The sequence below is a fragment of the Sebastes umbrosus genome, chromosome 18 (assembly GCF_015220745.1).
Source record: "Sebastes umbrosus isolate fSebUmb1 chromosome 18, fSebUmb1.pri, whole genome shotgun sequence".
In the NCBI taxonomy this organism is placed as follows: Eukaryota; Metazoa; Chordata; class Actinopteri; order Perciformes; family Sebastidae; genus Sebastes; species Sebastes umbrosus.
This window is the reverse complement of record NC_051286.1, coordinates 10,324,710-10,350,189: the sequence shown is the minus strand read 5'-3', so window position 1 is coordinate 10,350,189 and position 25,480 is coordinate 10,324,710. Positions and strand designations below refer to the sequence as shown.

Sequence of the window (25,480 nt, the reverse complement as noted above, 5' to 3'; positions counted from 1 at the left end):
CTCTTACACCTCCTCTCTCCTGCTACACGTGCCACGGAGCAATTACCACCATTAAACTACTCGCCACCTGTTAACTGCCATGTAAATATTCATCTGCAGCGGGGAGAGCGTTTGAGCCACTGGCCTGCATGGAAATGACTGGTCCAGTAAATCAGCCCCAGTGACAAGTCAATGCTGAGGGACGGGAGGGGGGTCGGGGGGGGGGAAGAAAGGTTAGTGAGCTCATGAAATGTAAATGCGACATTACCACATGGAAAACAAAGCGAAGTGAAGGGGGTGTTACTCAGACATTTGCATGAGATGTGGAAAATAGAGTTGTTGTTGTTGCTACTGCTGCTGCTGTTGGTTGGCTAGTGCCTATAAATAAATACTGTGTGCACCTCTAAACAAATAAGGATAGTTGATGATGAAGAACTAACTTTCCTCCAGGGGTAACGTCTCACGTGGAAGCATTTACCAGTAGGTGAGTTAAAATGTAAATGGGAGCCATATTTGCTGTTGCATCTTGCTGGCTGCATGTTTAGTGTCTAGTGAGAGGTGTAAAAAAAAAACACAGTGAACGGTCTGTTTTCTATTCAAACAATTCAGGAGAAGAATTACGCTCTTCATGGTGTTTTGCAGATACAGCTTAAATAACTAAGTAACTACTACTACTACTACTACTACTACTACTACAAGTATTTTTACTACTTCCAAGGGTTTTAGGAATACTTATTTTTTTTTATTATTTGGATTTTGCTTTTTTTCAGTTATATTTTTTATATTTTGTATTTTATTTCCCAACATGAACGTCTAAATGTTGTTTCAAAGCTCTCTACATTTTGCTAAGAATAAAATTCTGTTGTACAAATGCTGACTCAGTTATCTATTTATTTTCATTGGCCTAAAAGTAGTCAAATTTACATATATTTAGTTTAAAATGACTGTAATTATCTAATTAAATTCCCACCATATGTGGCTTTTTTATATGTAGAATGTAAAACCCCCCAGAATACCAAAAAAAAAAATCCAACGCATGACCTCACTTTTTAAAACTAACTTTTGCAATTTCTACATTTAACATATTTTATTACAAATATAGGAAAATATAGGAAAACCGATTTGCAATATCAGACATGAAACTCTGTCTGGTTTTTACACGTCAGATCAAAATATTGTAATTTAAATGCAGTAGTTTCATCTATAGGAAACTATCACTATTTAATAAAATACAAAAGCATTGATTTAATTACAACAGTTGAATTACATGTTTAGATCAAACAGTCTGTTGTCCTAATACAGTAGTTTAAAGAGTGTACTTGCATCAGTTAGATTACTTTCTGTACTGCAGTATTCCATCAATACTTTACTTCTAGTTTAAAATGTTCCCAATATTCCTTTATAGAATAATAATCATCTTTAATTAGTTTTAATAATATACACTGTTCACTAATCTTTTCAATTTAAACTTATTTCAGAATGGTTTTATTTTACACTTTTTGGTGTGTCTCTGATTGTTGGACTGTGTAAACAATAAATGGAAACAAGTCATGAACTATATCGTTCTATTCTGGACAAAGTCTGATATGTTGTATCTTTATAAATGTATTGCATTGTTTTGAGTAAACCAAACTGTTAGTGTGTGTCAACATTTTGCTTTTCTTTCTGACATTGACACCATCAAAACATTAACCGAGTGAAACAAATTAATTGGTATAATTTCCCCCCGTTGTTGTCCCTTCTGTCACAACACTGTGTTGTGAGGTCAAAACGCAGACAGTCATTTTGCCTAATTGTTGTAATTGCACTAATCAATAGGGGCATGTAAAAATGCTTGGATGACATCAGTGAATATACACATCAGACAGCGCATAAAAGATCCTCACAGCTGATCCAATACTCTGTCATCATATCTAAGAAAAGGAAATGTGACCTTAAGAGATTGGTTACAATTGTAAATTGAAGCAGTTCCAAGGCACTGCATGATTAATAGCACTTTTCTTATCAAGATACTGTTGCTTTACTTCAATGTCTCTCTTCAGTTCAAGCTTTTACTCTCTGGCTGCTACCGTCTAGACACCAGGACACCCAAAACCTGTGCATGCGGATCTAAAAAAATCCAGTGCCTCAATGTGCACTGGCTCCAGTTCAGCACCGAGCGCAATTCGTTAGGGGTCGACAGTAATGACCCATGACCGGGAGGTGTTTTAACATGCGGTTTGTAAATCAATATAACATTAAAAGGAACTGCTTTTATGTCTCTCACAACTCTCCAGCTCATGTTTTATAGGCTTTGTGGTGTTTAGAGCTCTAGCTAACCTCTTAGGTAAAGCTGCGAGCTGCGCAGATGAATAAGATTGTGTGGACTTTTCCCAGATTTGATTTCACTTTGTGCAACTGGATATTATCAGCCAGTAATGCCGTTATACAGAGAAAGAAGTGTGTTTGTGCCATTTACATGTGTTGCCTCCTTTCCACTATAGAACATGCTGGAAGTATGTTATCTTGAGAAATGTCCCGCTCTGGCCTGATCCTGAGGTCTCGTCTCGATAATCTTTTATCCTCGGCCTTTCAGGGATGAGACCACATCTGTCTCCGGTCACTATTTACACGCTCTTTCACCATAAAGTACTCCGAGTCGCACATGCACACCCGGACAAACACACACACGTCTTCCTCCTATCTCATGCCTAATTCAAACCTGCCTTATGAGTCCCCTGACAGATCCACACAGAGTCGGCTCAACACATGCACACAGACATTCAATCACTGGAAAGCAGCGCGGGCAACGTATAAATCCATCTAGTAAAGCATCTTCCAGACCGTTCCCAATGCGAATGAGATGTCCCAAAGCCCTGTGCTGTTATCTGGCCTCTGCTAAGACATGAATGTGATCTATGCTCCCCTAATTGTTGCAGGGGGAGGTTTTATAAGCACATTGTAAATCCTACGGCTCATAGTTTGCTTACAACTCCTCACTTTCTTTGTTTTCCTGCATTGTAATGGTTTTGTTTACCAAGAAAAACCTATAGATTTACATACAATCACCGTCAAATTGCATATTTTTGCAAAACACAATACAAACTTTAAGAATTATTTACAAGTGTTGTCTGACCTGTCTGAACGGCTGTCAATCATTTCTTAGATTTCACTCTCTCTTTCCTTACTGTCCATATATAGAATATGTAGTTCACTATCACGTTGGACCAGTCTTGGCTAGTCTGATGTCCGTGTCTGCTCTCAACAACAGCTGGTTAGCCATGTCTGACATCTGTGGCTCCCCACAGTCAGGGTGAATGCCAGGCTGAGGCTGAATAATGCACCAGGGCGCCACTGTTGGGGGAGGCACACGCCACTCTGCTCTGCCTCTTCTGGTTTCTGGATCTGTGACAGACACTTCATGGAAACACCTTGAACTGTGGGACGCATTATGCACACTACTGGATGTAGTTACTTAAAATGGCTATAATCAATATTTTTATATTTACAGTGGATCACGTGACTACTTGTGCACCGACTGTTATCAGCTCATATTATGTGCGTTATCAGTCGTTATAAGCCTTATAGATGTGGGTCAGTAGGGACCTACTACACCTACTACGTTGTAAAAGTAAAAGCGAAACTTAAAAGCAACACGTTCTAACACGTTGTAAAACTGAATGAAACGGCTTGTTAAGGTTTACGCTGTGTTCACACTATGAGCGACACAGCAACAGGCTACAAGCCATTTTCAATGGAAGCCGGTGAATCTACAAACTGACTCCAGACACTTGTCGCTGTGAGACGGGCATGATGCACTACAAATAAGCTGATCTCAACTTTTTTCAGCTTTCCAATGACGCGGTGAAGCATCAACCAATCATTTGTTTTTGTTTCACCCTGTTCCGTTCCATCTAAAAAAAATGTTGTTAGCCATTTCCCAGTGCTATTTAACGGCATAACTACTTCAACACTTGCCAACAATGTAGCTGGTCATGCTGGCCATTTTGTTGCTTTTGTCGCTGGTAGTGTGAACAGAGCATTAGGCAACAAAACCATTTGGTAAAGCGTAGGGAAAAAGATGGTTTGGCTTAAAAGAACTTCGTTTGAAATGTGAATTGCTGTTGTCTACTAGTGGGTGTAGCAGGCCCGCTCTGACCCACATCTATGATGCTTTTAACCACCGATAACGCCCATTTAATGACCTGAGAGCAGTCCAACCGGCCGATCTGTAAATATGTGACAGAGGTAATTTGTACCCAACCACGCCGTTCCCCCTTTAGCTCTATGGAGCTTTTCAAAACTACTGTTTTGGTTCGCACTCACTGCTTTCATCAGCATTGTTTTCGGCCACAGCACCAAATAGCAGACGGATAAAGTCAGCTGAACATAATGGAGCATATAGCTGCTGAAAAGGCAGATATTTTCCTCACAATTTGGTGGAGCAAAACTAAGAGAATATTGGACTTACATTCATTAGGTGGTCAAGAAAGCGACTCCAAATGAAGCTGTAGCATGTAGGAGCCTCTCACTGCTTCAGAATTGTAAAAGTAAAAAATAATATATAACTGAACTTTGAGGCAGAGCATTTAAAAGGAAAACTTATTTCTACCTATAAAATCCAATTCGATAACAACCCATAACTTAATCAAATAAATAAGGTCTGTAAATCTTCCGCCCCGCCGCCTGCTCAGAGTAAACAAAACACCATTTTGACCTAAGACAGTCTGTTTGCTGCCATTAATCCTTCAGACAGAATTTACATAAGAGCAGGGGTGTGAGTTTCTTACAGATGCCGCGTTGCTGCGTCTGTCAGTGCGGAAGAATAATCTCCGTCCGTTCCCTCCACCGCAGGCTGCTGACCCCTGGCCGACCCTCGGGGCCAGCGGCTGGGGTGTTAATGTTCACCCTCACCAGGGTCGCACCCAGCATGTTTATTTTATGACACAGGAGAAGGGAGTGTGGCCTCAGCACATTGACCCCCAAAGCCATTAGAAAGGAGGCTACTGAGCTGTAAAAAAGGCCTTTTCTTATGCCAGAGTCATAGTTGCACTGGCCTGTGCTCATGTTGGGGCTACTGTCCACCAGTAGCATAGAAAAAGATGCTCCCATGATGAACAAAGCTAACTCAGTTTTCCAATAGATTACTGGACTACTTTCAAATGCCAAATGTTGCTTCGAAGATCCCTACATAATAGCCGTTGTCCTACATGTTCACTCCATTTTAATACAATTCAAATCTGTATTGTTCCTTATGGGAAATTTGGTTTGCAAGCAGAGTTTTAAAATACACAACAAACCACCACATTTCACACTATGCAAACATGCACCAAAGACAGTAGAGGCTGCCAAGGTATGCGCCAGTGCTGCTTTGCATTTTGTCGTCATGCTGTAAGACAAAATCAAAACAAAAGGACGATGAGAAATTTCATAGTTGATCAAACTGACATTTGCTCAAAGCCTCCTATAGCAGTCTGCCTACTTTTCTTTCACAAACACCATCAGAGTTCCCGTTGTGGCAAAATGTTTGCGTAAATGCACATTTGCATTTGTTTGAACATGAATGTAAGGGTGTGTGTGTGTGTGCGTGTGAGTATGTGTGTGTGTGTGTGTGTGTCAGCATTGTGCACGAATCACTCGGGAGAGAATCCATCGGCCACATTTCCAATTCCGCTCAATTTCAGCAAGAATCTCAGTAATCCCGCTGAAGAGCCGCAGTTCTCCCACAGTGACATCCCATAATGGCACTAACGCCAGAGTGGTGGGCACCCAGTTACGACTCCCAGGCTCCATTCGGCGCACGTTCCCAATCCCCCAACCTGTCTGTATGCAAACAGAGCCCCCCTCAGAGGAGAACACTGATCTGGCAGCCTTTCTCTGAGCCCTGTGTAGACATATTTAATGCCTCAATAACCACTGCTTAAGACAGAGTGATGAACGCCGGGGGCTTTCATTACCACGACCAGTTTATCCGTGTGTGTGTGCGTGAGAGAGAGACTACAGTACGTATGTACCGAAATAAGCGTTCCACCGTCATTTTACCCAACGGGAATGTCAAACTGCTGTTGTTTTTAAAAAAAATACATATGGCACCGCCTCTGTTGCACCAGGAGCATGTGGTTTGCTGATAGTCTTTCATGAATTAACACAGCTGACCTATTGGAGACGCCGCTAATCTGTCTTGCAGCAGTTTATTTTGTTCTTAAAGGTCTTAGTGATAACATTTTCATGTAGATGAATATTTAAAAAATATATAATACATCCATAGAGCCTTTAGAAAGGTGTCGAATAAAAGTATTGCTTTTCCTGAAAAAAATTATTATGATTGTGAATTTATCATTTTAAAAATTTTGGCGGGTCCAAAATGAAGGTTTTGTTTACATCTGTGAAAGATATCTGATGTTTGGTTCCCACTTCTAACAAGGCGTGTGAGCCAATAGTAACACGACTTTGGTATCACGTGGTATCTCTGGGACATCAGTTAGTGTGGAAAACACAATGTGCAGTTGTCTTTGTGTTCACAATCTTAAGTTTAATTTTTCAAATGTAGTTATTTTAAGCCAAAACACGATTTTTTTTCCCAACACTTAACTATGTGGTTTTGTTGCCCTAGACCTAAAGAAGTTGTAGTTTTGTTTTGTTTGTGTTCAAAATATAATGTTTCTTTCAGTTTTATTAGTTAGAACATCTTGCTTTTAAGTTTTGCTTTCACTTTTACAACGTAGTAGGTGTAGTAGGCTCCACTGACCCACATCTATGAGGCTTATAACGACTGATAACGCACATTTAATGAGCTGATAACAGTCAAATCGGGTGCTTAATTTATGAGCTTTAGAGGCACTTGTGGGTGGATTTTGTTAACTTTGGACAAGAGCCAGTTTAGCTGTAGTTTCATATTTAAAGGTCTTATTGATAACATTTTTATTTAGACAAATATTTAAAAATAAATAAATAAATAATAATAATAATACATCCATAGAGCTTTTAGAAAGGTATCAAATAAAAGTATGGCTTTTCCAAAAAAAAAAAATTATGATTGTGAATTAATTATTTAATAAATGTTGACAGGTGCAAAATGAATGTTTTGTTTATCTCTGTGGAAGATATCTGACGTTTGATTCCCACTTCTAACAAGGCTTGTGAGCCAATAGTAAAGCGACAATGGTGTCACGTGGTATCTCTGTTGTCAGTCATCAAGTTGCCAGTTAGTGTGGAAAACAACTGGCTGAGTTTTGTGCCTGGAAACCACTTGTTGTGAAGTAAATGCAATGGAATGGTGGACGGAGAATGCGACATCTAGTGGCTGAATGTTATCAACGTTATCATTAGCACCTTTAACATTTTACAGCTTGTAGACGGCAGCAATGTGAGAATGTGGATGGGGATTGAGGTCAAATGCAAGGTGATAAAAAACAAAACAAATAGAAGCAGTTACAAAATTAAAGGAGAAAATACAATTGGATTTGGGTGAAAAAAAATACTATTATTTTGATAGGACTGTTTTAAAACCTTGTTTTCGTGCGCCTATCGGTGTCTGGGAGGCGCAGGGGCAGCTGGAGAGCAGGGTAAATAACTGTGTCACAGCATCAGCGCTGCAGCTTATTGGTTGGTACACAGTCTGAGACGATTCAGGAACGTACCCACAGGTACAGTACATGCACACAAACAAATATGGATTGATATGCATGTGAGGTATTGAAAAGCAGGGGGAAAAGATAATGGGAATCCATATTTCTAATAGGGCAAAATGCAATGTTGTGTTGTGACTTATATTTATGTTATAAAGAAAACTGTTAGCATTTAAATCTTTCTCACTACCCATTAGCTTCATTTATGGGCTGCTTTCTGTTTTTCTTCCACTTTGGCAATGATGACAAGAACACCCAAGAGGAAAGTCTTTCTCTCCCCAGACACTCATCACCCAGAGAGAGAGAGAGAGAGAGAGAGAGAAAGAGAGAGCTCGTGGAAGGATCAATTTGTCTGCACAGGAAACTGTGTAATGTTAATCACAACTTTAATTTGGGCTGAATTAGCATTTTGATGAACTTGCGGGGCTGACTCATGTACTCCAAGCACCTCCAAACGCGGCGCACACAGAGGAAATGGCAGCGTGGTTAATTAACGCTCGCACACAGCAGATGGGCTCAGTGAAGGGCCTGACAGAAAGAGACACAGGGAGCGAGAATTGATGGGAAAGAGTCACTGTTAATGGGAGAAAAAGAACACAATATAAAAATTTGCCGACCATCACTCTCCAAATAAAGTGGCTGGTTCAAAACCAACAGCTAAAGAAGGCGGGGAGTACTAAATAATATTTCCATCTTTTAGGGGGAAAACACAACACAAAGAGTCGGTAATAGCTTACAGAAAACACAACTGGCAAATCTTGGTCAAACATGCAGCCTGTTTACATATGCCCGACCGTTTCAATCTCGGAGCACAGAGTGTAACTCGACATGGTGCCTCAGTCTCATTGCTTTTTCACTCCTTCTGTGAAATCTTTCACTAACACATTTAAAATCAACAGTTTTTTTTTTCATTTCTCTTCTTGTTGCCATTTCCACAATTTCTTTCTTACAGTTATATACGTCTCTTCTTCTCCTCCACATATATAGACACTATATACCTCCCCCACCATTCTCATTCCCAGTAGATATGATCTGACATTTAATCAGGTTATTTGAATCTGTACTGGCGGTTTATTAGTCCACAATGAAGTTATCTTGAGCGTATAAGAGAGGAGATATGAGAGAAAGTGGAGGAGAGGTTATAAATACAGAGGTGGATCTCCATGGCAGTGTGGTCTCACCGACAAATTAAACTACTGTACACGGAAGACGAGGAGCGGTACGGTCACTTGTGGTCAACTCAATGCTCCGATGTCAAATTTTAAAACCTGCAAAACTATTTTCATTACCTCCACCAAGGAGGTTATGTTTTCAGTTTGGTTTGTTTGTCTGTTTGTCAGCAGGATTATGGAAAAACTACTGGCCCAATTTTCATGAAACTTGGTGGAAGGGTGTAGCATGGGGTCAGTAATCGAGCAGCAACCAAACATTTAATGCAAAAAATGACCAGATTCACATTATTATTTTCACATTTTCCGTGTTAGATTATTGGTTGTCTTCCAGGGTCGATTTAGTTCATAAATGCACTGCTTTTTGGTGGCCCATTTTTCAAATGTCAGCTCATGAATCAATTCTCAGAAAGCACTTCAAATAAAAAAAAAAAAGTACTTAGTGAGGTCTGTGTATTATTCTGAGTAACTGGTAAAACTTTTAAGATATGTTAGCGTTTAGTTTTTGAAGGCTTTCAAGGGGAACTCCGCAGATTTTACACATCAAAGTCTGTTTACAAGTCCTGGGGAGTGTTACTGCATAATGCATGTGAAAAAAAGTCTGATCAATTGCCTCGAGTGATGTCATTTGGGTCAGCGACGGTTGGGGCTGAAGACTACGAGTTTGAAAATGAAAATAATCTGGGGGTGTGGAGTTAGAAAGAAGTGACCTAACCGGCTCGAGGCTACATTAGCCGCTACTAGCATAACACACCAGAATCCGCAAACGAACTATCGGCGGACGAGTTGCATTGTGGGTGATGTAGACGCCAGGTTTGACAAGGAACAAAAATGTGTGGAATAAAAAAGACAAATCTCTGGCATCGATTTTGATCTCATTTTTTAAACTGTGCATTCGAGCGACGAGTATCTCAAAACCTCAGCAAACACATCAGAAACTATGTAGTCTTAAACTAGCTTCATGTCTCAATGTTGTCATGGGATGTCCTCAGGTTTCTGTTTTTTGTTTCATCTGAGCTCACCAAAGCAAATTCATATATCAAAGGAAATTAAAGGAAGAGAATCAAGTACTGAATCTTGAATCTTCAACCTATCTGCTTGACTAGATGCCACTAGAGGTAAGTGAGAAAATATGCTCTTTTTTTTTTTAAAGTTCCTTTAAGTGTCTTGCTCAAGGGCACCAATCACTGACCCAGATCATGAAACAGGAACTCATTATAAGAGCTCATTAGAGGAAATGATGCACCATGTTCCTCATTGAGCACCGACCTTCATCCTCTCACCTCCGTCCCACCTTTTCCTCGAATCCTTTCCCTAAATAACCTTCACTAACCTGCCCCCCCCTCCCTCCTTTTTTCATGCTGGGGAGAATTTCAGGCCCGGCTTCCCACGGAGAAGCGTGATTTGTAAAAACACAATAAAAATGGAAAGATGGGTGAGACTCGGGAGGCGAGGGAGGGGGGGTTGGAAGGACAGCAAAGCGAGCTCCCCTGTTGTGGCCGCCTGTGGTGGGGCATTAACAGGATGTCCGGGAAGGGTAAATCTTCTACCAGCCGCTCGGAGCTCATAGCTCACCTCGGAGAACTTCCCCAATGCCTGACAGGCTGTCAGTCACTGCGGAGGGGGCACTGATGATAGTAGGCTGCCTTAAAAGCCTGATCTGTAGGAGCTGAATCTCCATTAAAGATTACTGTTTTATTTGTGAGAATGTTTAATTTGCATAAAAAAAAGAGGTTTAGAGCATCGAATGTGACAAGAGAGTTGATGGTTTTTAAAAGAAGTATGGAATTAAAACGGAGAAGGATCTACGAGGAGAATAAAACCGCGGTGACCTCTGACCTTTGGGTGGCTCCTGTAAAAGAAAAAACAGGAAGGAAATGTTCCATCCAGTGATGAGGGATTCGTCACAGAGAGAGAGATGTCAAGCAGATCCAGCAGAGCGTGTGTTAACTTCAAAGACTTGATATAGGAATACCTGTCTAGAGAAGCATCAGATGTGAAGGATGTGAGAGGATGAAGGTCGGTGCTCAATGAGGAACATGGTGCATCATTTCCTCTAATGAGCTCTTATAATGAGATCTTTCATGATCTGGGTCGGTGATTGGTGCCCTTGAGCAAGACACTTAAAGGAACTTTAAAAAAAAAAAAAAAAGCATATTTTCTCACTTACCTCTAGTGGCATCAAGATAGGTTGAAGATACTTGATTCTTTTCTGAATTTGCTTTGGTGAGCTCAGATGAAACAAAAACAGAAAACCTGAGGACATCCCTGGAACACTGAGACACTAAGCTAGTTTAAGACTACATAGTTTCTGATGTGTTTGCTGAGGTTTTGAGATACTCCTCCCTCAAATGCAGAGAGATGATGTCAAGCAGATCCAGCAGAGAGTGTGTTCACTTCAAAGACTTGATATAGGAAAATACCTGTCTAGAGAAGCATCAGATGTGAAGGATGTGTTGCTTTTTAAAGGGGAGAACCTGAGAGCCATTCAGCATCTGGGGGCTGTCCTCTAATTGCCAATTTGTTGTTTTTATCTGTCAGAAATGAGAAAATAATAGAAAGGTAGAGCCTTGTAGGGCTAATTTTGAGTCCAGCAGAGGCCATTTAGATAGATAGACACACATCTCTCTCTCTCTACACACACACAGAGAGAGAGAGAAGGAAGGAGACAGCGGGAGGATCTCCAATTATGGCAGGATGCAGCATCAATTTAAGGGCTAATTATGTGCGTAATGAGCTCACCGCCATGCGTCCGCGCCCCCGTCACCAACCACCACCCTCCTCCTCCATCTGAGCGCTCGGTACCTAATTAAAAAACTACATGCGCAGCGGCGCTCTCATCTGATTCACACCATGGAAATTAATCCTCACATAAACGTGTTTGACGGACACCAAAATTAGCGCATGAGCCCTGGGCTGCAGGCGCGCGCACTATGCTCTCCTCAGTAAACTGTTTTTTTTGCATTTTGGCTTTTTTTAAAAAAAGAAGAAAATCCGAAATAACTCGAGACAAAAACAGTCAATTAGAAATATCATCATTTCCAATAATTTCCATGCGCAAAAAAAAAAATCATGTGACCTCAAGATTTCTATTTCAATTTTTTTTTTTTTTCAAGTTTAAGAATAAATACACCACACTCTTAAGAGCACTGTATCTATACGTGCTCTTAAGTGTGTTATCAAATGTGTAGTACCTTGTTCATGTTTTATATGACATATAACATTTGTCTGTGACACAGTTGACAAAATAATGAATCAAATGTTTATTTTCATTAAAATATTTAAAAAAGTCATTAGAGCTTTTAAAGCTTGGTAATTTATCAATTTAAGGGGCATATTATGGTAACAACTAAATTATTTATCAAAAAATAAAAACTGATTTCTTCACTTTTTGGTTGACATGAAATGTACCCCTAATTATAGAATGACTCATAGGGCTACTTCTGCTTCAATAGGTTTTTCCCATGTTTAAGAATAACCAACAACAAAGCCATTAAATGCATCTGAATCCAGAGGGAGGTAATCCACCTGAAAACAAGTGAAATATTTAGCCACTAAAACAGAAGTCAGTATAATTAAAAAGACCCTATAAAATCATTACTATCAGGGGGCGGATTTAAGGCCTGTTTATTCAGATTTATTAGACAACTAACAGCAGCAGCACGAGTAGAACATCAACATATGTTTTTTTTCAGTATCATTAACACCCTTTGAGTTATTCATTCCTTTGTTTTTATTACTAGTAACGTCACAACAACCTGCACCTATATATATCCTTGATGCAATATACACCTTAAGTGCCACTTTGTTTAAATTTTATTTATTACAACTACTCTACCTATTTTACAAGTGCAATTACCTCTGTTTACATTAATTTTTATATTTTATACTTCTAGTGTAACACTTGTTTATATTTATTTATTACATCTACTTTACCTGTTTCATTTACTTTATAACTGTCTGTGTTTTTATATGTTATATGTTTTTATCTGCCTCGTTTAGTCTTGTCAAGTATTTGTTTTAAAGCACTGACCAGAAGTGGCAACTGTGAATCTCGTTGTATTTAATACAATGACAATAAAGCTTTCTATTCTATTCTATTCTATTCTACCTGTTATCCATATTTTACCAAATATTTGAGGAAATGCGTTTTAGCCTGCAAATAATGAAAAATACTTTCATCCTGAATACATATTATGACACTAATTATTTTCCATGTATGTCCATTTATGTCATTATGTCAGAAAACTCATGATATGAATTGTGAGGGGGGGAATTTTTGATTTCCTGATTTAATTGTGGAAATAAATGTTATTTTCTTTTTTTGTCTCTGGAATAAAACAATTTTTGTTTTATTCTGGATATTTTTCCCAAGGTCTTTTATTGAGCAGAACATCCCCTTTGCTGCAGCTATTTTATGCGTATTTATCTATTTATTTCAGCTTGATCCGTGATCTTCACTGTTAATGACAAAAACACAACAAGATCACATCTTAAGCTCACTTCATACCTCTCCGTATACACCGAGTTGACGCCCACAGCGAGCGTCCAATCAGGAAGCGACTTTCAGCGCTCTCGTCCAATCAGAGCGAGGCAGAGCGCACAGGTGGGCGGGTCCTCGAGCAGCTCCAGAGAGAGACATTGAGATAGTTGAAGAGAGGAGGCTTGTTGGGCACGAATGCCACTCGTTGCGCGCGTCCCTTATAATTTGGAGAGGTGTATGCAGCGCACGGTCCTGTTCGCCTTTCCAGGTGGAAATCCAGGAGGAGCTGAGACCAAACTTAACTGGGACGACTGGTGAACCCGGATCAGGACAGGTGAAATTCCCAGCAGGCTGCCACTGGAAGGCCACAGGATCGATCCAGATGTTGGAAAATACAGTGTATCTGCAGCTTGGGTAGGAATACTGCAAATATATCCGTGTCAACTGAGCCTGTCAGATGTTAAAACATCTTATTTTTCTTAAAACAAGTGAAAAAAAAATCAGCTAGTGAGGTGAGATTATATATATTTTTTTTTTTCCCAAAGCAGCTGCATGCACACGTTTCCTGTTGTTTTCCTCGATGCATGCAGTGATCGAGCAATATGATGCATTGCTTTCGTCATTCCTGAAGCAAACGCAAAGAAAATGCAGAATTTATTTCACCTCATTGTGCAGAAGTTTGACTTGTTTTAGGATGAATATAAAAAGGCTGAGATGGACATGTTTGCAGTGTGCCCTTCATGGATAGGGTGCTTGTTTTATAAGTAGAGTAAAAGCAGTAAAAAAAGTTTTTGATTTTTTTTCTTTTTTTTAGGCCTAAAATTATATCTTCATAATATTAAATTACTATATGCAGAGGATTGACAGTGATCTCTTATTGCACTGATTTATTTTTATTTTATTTTTTTGCTGTTGTAATTTTATGATTTGGCCATTTTTGTGGCTTTTGATGCTTCTTTATATCATGTTTATTTTTGTTTATAGCTTATTTTGTATATTGTATATTGGTATAAATTCAATGTTTTTATTCTAACGTTTTTATCTATTCTTTTGTTATTATACTGTTGGACTTGCACCAACAAAACCTAAGCAAATTCCTAGTGTATACCTCTTACACCTGGCAATAAACACGAATCTGATTCTGAATCTATCTTCTTCAATAAATTAGCCTTTTATTTTGATAGATGATTGATGCGTAAATTAATGTTTTCCATGCAGCCTCAGCTCCACCTGATCTGCTGCAGGCCTGCTGCACCATGCAGCTTATACAGTACATCAAAAAAGAACAGTAGTTCCATCGTGGCGGTTCTATATAGTGTCAACCTCTGCAATGCAATAATGATGTTTTTCCTGCTGGATGAGACAATAATGTGTGTTTTTTTCTGTCTGTGTTGTGCAGGTCATGGATGAGATTACGCAGCACCGTGCAGGAGGTTTAACGACAACCAGTTGAAGGAGTACCCACCTACCTACCTACCTACCTAAAGGGGATATTCAGACTTTTCTTTTTTGGATTCACATTAAAACTCGTTTTTTTAGTTGATAAAAAATCTGCAATGAAAAGGAGTGAAAGTGGAGAGGAATCAGTGAGAGTGCTGATTTGATTTGCATGACCGTCGTCTCCAAGGAAGGATACAGTGAAAAGACGTCGAGATGAAGGAGAAATCCAAAACGGCCGCAAGGACTAGACGGGAAAAGGAGAACAGTGAATTTTACGAGCTGGCCAAAATGTTGCCTTTACCGTCGGCCATCACCTCCCAGCTGGACAAAGCCTCCATAATAAGACTGACAACGAGTTACCTGAAGATGAGAATTGTTTTCCCTCAGGGTGAGCAGAACAGAAAATTACAAGGAGGGATAAAAAAAAAAATAAAAAGGGCACCATATAATATATCATATTATTATATTATAATAATATAAAATTAGCCTATTATGTTAGTAATCCCACGATAAAATTATAAAAAAAATATAAAAAAAATATAAATAATATCAGAAATCCCTTTAGTCCTATTAACACTGTTGTTATTAAGATTAAATTTTTTTTAATGAAATTTAAGTAGGATACTGTGCGCTCATATAAAAAAAGCACCATATAATATATTATATTATTATATCATAATAATATAAAAACAATTGTAGCCTATTATGCTAGTAATCCCACGATAAAATTATAAAAATATATAAAAAAATAATAATATCAGAAATCCCTTTAGTCCTATTAACACTGTTGTGATTAAGATTTTTTTTTTAAATTAAATTAAATTTAAGTAGGATACTGTGCGTTCATACTTTGAGTCATAAAGAAATATTAAAGGAACATTAATGTCATTTTTTCACTGGTCTGCAGGGGAGTCTATGCAGATGCTCGTTTTTAATTCAGTGTGTCTAAAGGAGGCGATCTGCCTCCATCTTTTATACATACAGGTCTCTGCAGGATGCTTTGACTGCGTGACTGAGAACAAGACGAACCAATTATTATTAAAAAAAGGCCCTGCACGGCTTCTAATCACCTGAAGCCATGTAAGCAGGAGGTACACACACACACACACACACACAATCTTATACAACCGAAGAAAAATGATACTAATGATTACAAATCTAACCAGAAATCCACGTTTATGCTGCCTTATAATAACAGACATATTCATATTTTGCTGTCATAACATGTAACATAGACGATTTTAAAAACTGTAGGGAAAAATTACATGTTTTTATTTATATTATGTATCTATCCGCCGAAAAAACACCTTTTTTGTTGTAATTACTTTTTCTACATCCTCGGAGACCATATTGTTATTTCCAGCACTTACTACACTGAAACCAGTGGCCTACACTGATTTACTGGACCAAACATCTAAAAGATGGACATAATCTGTGGGGAGGCATTACAAATCTGCATTTTTTTATACTGCAGTAATAATAAAATAATATTTCCTGGAGCAACATGATGAATTAAAATATCATCCTGGTATATTTAATCCTCCAAATTGAGAGTCTATATTGCAGCTGTTATAAGAGGCACCTTGTAAACAGCAACAGATTATCGAGGCTCGTGTCTGCAGCCTGGACAACATGTGACAGACATGAAGGAACACTGTAAATGCTTTAACACTAAATAGGCCTTTTTAACAGGCATGCCTCAGGCTCGAGGGTGTGTGTGTGTGTGTGTGTCCTCCTGACTTTTTCAGTAGCCTAACTGTAATAACAATAATAACAACAGCAATAATAATAAAAAAAAAAATAATGACAATAATAATATGAAGAGCAATAATAATAATAAAAAAATAATAACAATAATAATGTCGATTTAAATAACCAATAACAAAATATGGTATTGTTTTTTTTATTATCAATATAAAAACTAAAACATCTTCTCCATGTCAGTATATAATGTCACCAAGCAGCCCAACAGCATTATTTATTCCACTCTCCTCAGGTTTGGGTGAGGCCTGGGGTCATGCAAGTCGGACAAGATCTTTGGACAATATTGGACGAGAACTGGGAGCTCATTTACTGCAGGTATTATATTATTATTATTATTATTATTATTATTATTATTATTATTATTATTATATGTATTACAACCGTAATTAACTGTTAATTATATGCAAGAGAGGAATGTATAGTCGTGTGAAATAATGCTGAGAGGTATAACTGTCGTTTTATTTGCAGACGTTGGACGGATTCATCTTTGTTGTGGCTCCAGATGGGAAAATAATGTACATTTCAGAGACAGCGTCGGTCCATTTAGGACTGTCTCAGGTCCGTTTGAACAATCACATTTATTTATTTATATTTATTTGTATGCATCTCTGATATTCTTATACAATTTAAAGCTAATTTAATACAAATTTAGACATCTTGTTGACACTGCTCTTGCAAATGAAATCATCATCACAGCCGTCTTTACCTGTTAATTACATGAGTTATTGTCAACAGGTAGAGTTGACTGGGAACAGTATTTATGAATATGTCCATCCTGCCGACCACGACGAGATGACAGCTGTGCTGACGCCACATCAGCCCTACCACTCACATTTCGTCCAAGGTAAAAAATAAATAAAAACACATTTCCTCTCTGAAGCTTCACAAATATACCGAACGTCGAATGTTTGCAATTCGATTCCATCGCACTGATTCTAGAACGAGCAAATGTAGCAGATACAGATTCGAATCTAGTTTGATCAAATGTGCGCGTCTCAGAAATGCAGCATTTTGAAACTATAAATAAATATTTTTCCATGTATGTATTTTTTTTTTATGTAACATAAATAATGCATATTATTATTAAAATGCAGAACGTCATGGTTGTCGTGGAGATTGCGTTTAAATACGTAGAGGTAGCAGCAGGCAGCCTATAGTCCACATTTTTCCTCCTATGAGATTTTCCTGAGTTGACTTTTATTTTATAAAACTGTTTTTTCTTCCTTCAGAATATGAAGCTGAGCGCTCTTTCTTTTTGCGGATGAAATGTGTGCTGGCAAAAAGAAACGCAGGCCTCACCAGTGGTGGATACAAGGTAGAGTGGAAATGAAGCTTGGCCTATGATATTTAATTATTAATAATTTATGATTTAACAAAATTCTTAATTGCAGTAGAATACCTAATTTTAAATACATCATTAATATTATTATTTTATTCTATTTTATTCCATTTTATTCTATTTTATTCTATTTGATTCTATTTTATTTTATCTTATTATATTTTATTCTTTTTTATTTTATTTTATTAAGACCAATATTCAAATGGCTTTCCTTGCTCTTCATAGACTATATTTTTATAAGGATTTATAATATGTATTCCTGTAATGCTGCTGTGTCATAAGGACTTCACCATATACAGTAGATTTTAATATCCTTTTGTATTTCTATAATATTGTATTTCAATATTAATTCTATATTTGTGATCAGTATATACATTATTCAGTATTAATCTTGCTATTTACATTTCAGGATTTCCTTAATTTGTAATCTGAGCTTCTCTGGCTGTCTTTCTTGCTCCACCACAGGTGATCCACTGCAGCGGCTACCTGAAGATCCGTCAGTACAGTTTGGACATGTCACCCTTCGAGGGCTGCTATCAGAACGTGGGTCTGGTGGCCGTGGGTCACTCCCTGCCGCCCAGTGCTGTGACCGAGATCAAACTGCACAGCAACATGTTTATGTTCAGAGCCAGTTTGGACATGAAGCTCATCTTCCTGGACTCCAGGTACACAGAGAGTTGGCTGTATATGAAATTAATTGTTTCTCTATGAGGTGTTTTCATTCTAATCAAATGTTCTTTATTGTGTACTGTAAAGCCTGTATATTTTTCATTTAGGAGGGTTGAATTAGTTCTCCAAGAAACTACAAAAAAAACACAAGCAGATCAATCTGAAGTATCCACTATGCATATTTTTAAAAAAACAACTGGTTAATTCCTCTCCAGGGTGGCAGAGCTGACCGGTTATGAGCCCCAGGACCTGATAGAGAAAACCCTCTACCATCATGTCCACGGCTGTGACATCTTCCACCTACGCTGTGCACACCACCTCTGTGAGTTACTATTATGCTTCTACAACAGGCTGGCTGACCTTCCTTTGTCACACTAACTGCTCAGGCAACCTGCTGCAGACAATCACACACACACACACACACACACACACACACACACACACACACACTGTTAAAGACGCTAATCTCTGTCTTCTGTCTGATTCTTTCATCTCCTTCAGTGCTGGTAAAAGGCCAAGTCACCACTAAGTATTATCGTTTCCTGGCCAAGCACGGCGGCTGGGTCTGGGTCCAGAGCTACGCCACCATCGTCCACAACAGCCGGTCCTCAAGACCTCACTGTATAGTCAGCGTCAACTATGTCCTCACGTAAGTCTCACTTAATATTCCCATCTAAAAATCAGAGAGAAAGCCTTTACTCTTAAGAAAGAGATTGATTTAAGAAGAAAAGATATTTTGTTCATGGAAAAGGTATCATTTGTGCATATCAATTGGTTGGTTTGTAAGTATGAATCATGCATTTTGGATATAATGTTGTTACATTCATCACATTTTGGACTGAAATCCCTAAAATCACAAGTACGTAAACACAGTAGGTTTAAGGGGCTAAAAGCAGCTGCATTATTAATGGTGTTTGCAGAGGGAGGAGCATTGATTATTTAACTAGATTAAGTAAAATCATATCATACACCCTTATGATCAATGCTCGAAGCTCACTCTGTGATATGACGGCTCTTTGTCTCTTGGAGAAATCCTTCTCTTTATCCCTCCGTAGCCTCTCTGCACTAAATCCACCAAATACTGCGGCTGCAGGGCTGCAGGCAGTTGTGTGTTATGAGAGCACAAAGCACACTAAGGCCCTTTGAGACAGCAAGACAAACACCAGGGTTCAACCCCATCAAAAAAACCTCTACTGTCACCATCGATCTGCAGTCCGAGGAAAGCAAAATCGATCAAACGGTGAACTAGGAATCAATAGCTATCTCATAGCTGTAGCACATGTTGGATTTTCCTTGTTAAGTTTGGTTGATCCACATGTGGATTTTCAGTGTGTGTAACAGGGTGTTGGTGTGAGTATGTGCGTGCATGTGTATGGCTTGCAGTATTGATTTCTCCAATGCAGCAAGGAGAAAACAAAGCAACTACATTAAAATGGCAGTGAATTTACAACCGCATAATTAGCTCTATATAAGACAGAAGTGTCCACATGCAGGAAGAGCACAAAAAAAAGCCTTTACATTAAAAAAACAAACAGCAATTCAATCACCTTGCCCTGACAGCGTTTTAACCCAACAAGAATCCATTAATAAATCATGTTTGGGAGGTTGGCTGGTGGCGTATTTCAGACATGAGGTGCTCTGACATTGACCCTGAGGTGGAATTCGGCTAACACAGCTGAGTTTGCACAAAGGCCCAACATTATTGGCTCAGACATAAGTCATCCAGGGCACAGATAGGATGCAGAACCAGCCACCGCAACTATACCTGCAAGAGCAAATAGCACTCACACTGTGTACTGGCTATCCAAACACAGCCTTTCCCCCGAGGTGTTGTACATAAAGAATGGGTCATATTTAGAGTCATATTAAAGAGGCTGGCTGTGCGGGGTCAGGGATGGGCCACGGGGTTTAAAATGCCAGGCAGCTGCTATTACATACTGTTGATGTGATAAGTTAAGAATAGGCTCATGTTTGCTGAACACTTGACACAGGAGCCTTTTCACTCCCTCGACAGCGACACTTGAGTTCAGCCACAGGACAGTGGGTTAAAATGTCAGAGACGGTGCACAAGCTGCATGCACATATACAAGAAAAAGCCACTTGTATTGTACAAAAACTATTTTTTTTGTATAAGATGCTTGCAAAGGAGGTCCAGTGCAGAGATAGTGTGCGTGCACATGCATGGGTCGGTGTGGGTGCACACATTTTCTAGCGTGGTTCTGGTAATGGTTGTACGGCAGAAAAGAATGATTAACTTTCTTCGTGTTATTTTTTCTCAGAAGTGGGAGGACTCTCTCTTGAATTTATCTTAAATGTTTTCACTTCTCATAGTCGTCACATCACTCATGGTATAAAAAACTGTGTTTGTAAAATAAGTCTGTACGGTGCCGTTATCTACATTCAATATTGGCCAAGACGTCTGCTGCAGACTAATTACTGATTATGTCACTTGGTGCAACGCTGCCACCGAGACTGTGTAAGAGAGAAAGAAAGTGCACAGATTGTTTGGGGGAAAATGCAAGCCTAAAGCAGTGGTTTTCAAAGTAGGGTCCGGGGACCCCCAGGGGGTCCTTCAGGGGGTTCCAGGGGGTCCCCAGCAAAAAGGGGAATCATTTATTTTCACAATAATTCCCTCCATAAGTAACACAATGACAGAATGTATGACTATTTTGGTCTTGGGCTTCATACACTTTCTGCAATAAAACTTTCTGTAATTAAACATCTAAAAGCAAAAATCCTATCAGGACCCTGGGACATAAATCTTGTCAAATGGGGGTCCGTGGTCTAATTTGTTTCAGTTTAGGGGTCCTTGACGTGAAAAAGTTTGGGAACCACTGACTTAAAGGTTTGAGAAGCTCTGAATTGATTGGGGAAACCTGGAGGGAAAAGTGAACAAGCCGTCCCCTTCAACTACATTCAAAGTGTCCTTGAGCAAGGCACTCAACCATCAACACTAACATGAAGCAGACAGTTCAGAATTTTTTTTTAGATGCATGCTGTTTAAACAAAACTAAGAACTGCGACGCTAGCAGCTATGTGAGGTTGCACTTAGTGCTAACAACGCTAACATACTGCTGTTTAGCACGTATAATTGTTTAGCACGTTAGCATGCTAACATTTGCTAAATAGCACTAAACAAAAGTACAGCTGAGGCTGATGGGAATGTTGTTCGTTTTTGCAGGTATTTGGTCGTAAGCCATTAAGCTTTTGATCTATTGGGGATGCTAAATGAAAAGTCAGTGTATCGCCAAAATTATGAGAGTTTATCCTGAGGGGAATCGTGAATGTATGTACCAAATTTCCATCCGATTCATCCAATAGTTGTCGAGATATTTCAGTCTCAACCAAAGTGATGGGCTGACCAACATTCCTAGAGCCGCTAAAAAGTCACAACCGGGATAAATATGGGTTCAAACTTGAATTTTTTATCTCTATCCTATATTTTGTTTGTCAATAGGGATACTGAGTATAAGGGAATGCAGCTGTCTCTGGACCAAATGAGCCCCACCAAGCCAGCCTTCCCATACGCTGACAGTCACAGTGAAGACAGGAAGAGCACCAAGGCACGTCTGACCCAGGCCAAGGCCAAAGCCAGAGTGTCACCCTACCCACAGGTAATCAACAGCCTGGTTCAGAAAGCGAAGTCCAGACAAAAGACTCGATAGAAGGAGGTTCACAAACTCTCAAACCTGTGATTTTCTTGTTTCTGTCAGCAGTTTTCAGCTTTCAATCCAGAGCGTTCAGAGTCGGACCAAGACAGCCAGTGGGGAGGGAGCCCGCTGACGGACTCTGCATCCCCTCAGCTGCTGGATCCCGCTGAGGCTGCGGAGGCCTCTTGTGCCTACCGCCTGTATCCAGACTCTGGCTCCCTGTGCTACGGCCTGGGTCTATCAGAGGACGATCTCGCCCATGCCCAAACGCATCCTCACACCACCACCTGCGACCGCGTGCGATGCCAGAGCGGCCGCTACTTCCTCGGAACCCCCCAGTCTGGAAGGGAGGTGTGGTGGGACGCCACGCGCTCCGTGCTCTCGCTGCCAAAAACGTCCACGGAGAACAGTGAGGGCTACGAAATCACATCCTACCACGGAGCCATTCACGGTGAGGTGTTAGGGTTGAGACCACAACCATCTGTCTCTGAAAATAGCACAGGCCTAACTTCTCGTGGTAGCTGTTTTCCAAATGTTATTACGGGGCATGCTAAGTTGTTTACGCCGTGTCTTGCCAGTGTGCCGATTGCTACCATCTGTTCAAAAATTGCCTGCAATTGAAAGCCAAGTTGTTTCACATTTCACATCCTCAAACAGGGAAACAACCCCCACTGTGCTTCTGCCAAGTCTAACAGACCATGGTGCTATACGCATTTAAAGCAAAACTCACACAGGCAACTCGTGGTTTTACTGGCTCTTAAAATATACAGAAGTATTGAATTCAAGATTCAAGATTCAAGGATATAAGGATATAAGGATATAGGACAAGGATATAGATCATGTTCTGAGTTTTCACACACTTTGTAAATGCAGACTGAAGGGATCCAATTACTTATTAACACGATGTAATTCATTGATTTCACTGTTTTGAAATGTGGCCATTGAACTCTCCCTACAGGACGGGGCCACTGGGATGAAGACAGTGTGGTGAGTTCGCCCGACGGAGGCGGGTCCACCAGCGATTCGGGTGAGCGCTACCATGGCGACCACTTCCGGGCGACCCCCCGAGAGCCCAGCAAGATGGAGACCCTGATCCGAGCCACGCAGCAGATGATCAAAGAGGAAGAGAGCCGCCTGCAGCAGCACAAGGCGCCGCTGGACGTCTCGGGCCTCGCCAAAGCCCACAGCCCGTGTTTCACCTCCTCGCTATCGCACCACTCCCAGCTCGCCATGCCCAGCGTGGTGTGCCGTGGTCCGGGAGCCCCCAGCATTGACCTCCCCTCCGAGCGCCTCCACCACCAGGACGCCGTCAAAGTGCTCGGCCCGCACGACAACGACGAAAACACGACCAGCCCGGCGTCTCTGTCTCGCCTCAGCAGCCCCAGCTCTGACGGGATCCCCAGGTCGGGTCTGTCGCTCACCAAAGACTACATGCAGACGGATCTGTCCCCCCACCCTCCACAGCCCCAGGGGAGCCCGCTGCTCTACGCGGCCCAGGAGAGGCAGCCTCTGGACAGGCAAGCAGCCTATGCTTTGACTGGATACTCCCTGGAGCACCTGTACGACCCGGAGAACCTGCGGAGTTACTCGGGCCTGGCCTGCGGAGGAGTCCAGTACGACGTGGCGTCCCATGTGAGGATGCAGGCCGAGCAGATGCAGGGACACAAGGCCACCTCAGTTATCATAACCAACGGGAGCTGACGACATCTGGTGCAGACGGGTCCTGTTCTCTAGAGGAGGATGTTATAGTAAGCTGGTGCTTTATGCACACTGACCAGGCGGACTATATAAAAAAAGAAGAAAAGGTACCTGCACTGGGTTGATGTGCCATTGGTGGCCCATTCAGCACAATTTGTGTCTGTCAGCATTTGTATCATACCATTCTCTTTTCTTTATCATCGGAGGATGATAGGAACTAGTGTTGTTTGGTATGTTACTTCACAGAGCGGAGGCTTGCTCCATTACATAGGAATATAGTGTTATTTCAATGGTGAACTGAATTCCCCTCACTGCAAAGACGACCCAAGTTTTCAGTCTGGTTAAACATCAAACCAGGGTTTCTGTTCCAAACACCTCACGCACCATTGGCCATGCGAGTTAATCTGTCCTGGACACTATTTCCAAAGGCAGTAAGAAAATGTGTTGTTCCATTGCCCCTTCACCTGAAAACTCCTTTGCGCAGAGCACAATGCTTGACACGAGAAGTGCAACATGGGAAAGTCTCACTATTGTAAGATGTCAATGTTTCCTGGTATTTATTTGTCAGTGGGCTGTTTTCTGTATGTGTCACTTTTGTTTTCTGTCCAAGTTGAATCTTTATTGGTCGCAGAAAATTTGTTTTGGTGTTTGGATTACACCAATATTAGATTTAAAAAAATGTAATGAAGTGGAAAAACAGAAAGAAAAAAAATGCTTCTGATATGTAAAAGTGTATAATAAGCAGGTCAACTTGAAGCTGTGTTAATGTATATGTGAAATGCCCTCACTTAGAGCGCAAAGAGAGAGCGTAAAAACACATTAGTAATCTCCCCATGCCCTCTAAATATAGGCATTGTATGTATCGACTTACAGTTGTGGCTGAAATGATATTGTTTACATATCAGAGTATAATTTTTCCTGTTTTTACCCCCCCTTAACTGTTACCCAACTTGTTAGCATATGTAGAGTATGCTTTTAAATCCTGCTCCACATGCAATTGTTCGCAAAGAAAACCATTTGTTTTTGTTTTTTGTCATCACAGCCTAAAAGGGTTAAAATAATTGAGACAAACTTATAAAAATGTGTTGAATGTCTTTAGTTTCTTATTTAATTTATGATGTAAATATCATCTCACAATGAACTTTTGAACAAGAAGTGACAAGATTATTTATTAATTGGTTTTAAAAAGTCTTAAATCTGAATACAGTTGCAAACAAATAACTTTCGTCTCTGTTGATTTTTGTCGCACAAAACTGTTATCAGTCAAAAGTGTTTTGAATGAATGTACACACATAACACTGCCTCAGAAATCACACATACTGTAGATATACGTGGCTGTTGTTCATCCATCATGAACAATCAGGACAGTTCTGTACATTGTACACACATTTTGAGACGAATAGATATAGATGTAGATAGATATAATAGCCCAGTCGCACAAAAAGGCATATGAATGACACTATAATTCACAAGGCATTAGGCGTGCAATAACAACACTGTTGTTGCTTTTGGCGTGTGACATTTATGTTTTCCGTATTCATGTTACATTGTTTCCGTACGTATTTTTACTTAGTTTACGTACTTGTTTTAAGCCCAATTATGACGTTTTTCCTAAACCTGTTTTTTATTACCTAAACCTAACTGCGAAGGTTACCATAGTTTTGTTACGTGCCGTACAAATG

The 25,480-nt window shown here is 40.0% G+C and overlaps 1 protein-coding gene across 2 annotated transcripts; it reads left to right on the top strand.

Annotated features, from left to right (window-relative positions):
- The first annotated feature begins 13,196 nt into the window (after positions 1–13,196).
- On the top strand, positions 13,197–25,005 carry LOC119476612 (single-minded homolog 1-like). Of its 2 annotated transcripts, none has more exons than XM_037750020.1 (12): positions 13,197–13,572; positions 14,638–15,066; positions 16,675–16,757; positions 16,911–17,000; positions 17,178–17,286; positions 17,672–17,757; positions 18,247–18,446; positions 18,666–18,772; positions 18,952–19,099; positions 21,908–22,064; positions 22,164–22,551; positions 23,059–25,005. In XM_037750020.1, the coding sequence occupies exons 2-12, from the start codon at positions 14,892–14,894 to the stop codon at positions 23,799–23,801; spliced, it is 2,286 nt and encodes a 761-aa protein (XP_037605948.1). In that variant the 5' UTR covers positions 13,197–13,572; positions 14,638–14,891; the 3' UTR covers positions 23,802–25,005. The 2 variants fall into 2 exon arrangements, with proteins under 2 accessions (XP_037605948.1, XP_037605947.1); XM_037750019.1 differs by having other exon boundaries at positions 13,516–13,652.
- Positions 25,006–25,480: the final 475 nt, after the last annotated feature.

Bases quoted from the DNA above. Each gene is read 5' to 3' on its own strand.
- LOC119476612 (XM_037750020.1), top strand. From the start codon at position 14,892: ATGAAGGAGAAATCCAAAACGGCCGCAAGGACTAGACGGGAAAAGGAG. The intron at 16,758-16,910 runs GTATTATATTAT...TTTTATTTGCAG, and splicing joins TGGGAGCTCATTTACTGCAG to ACGTTGGACGGATTCATCTT. The intron at 17,758-18,246 runs GTAGAGTGGAAA...GCTCCACCACAG, and splicing joins TCACCAGTGGTGGATACAAG to GTGATCCACTGCAGCGGCTA.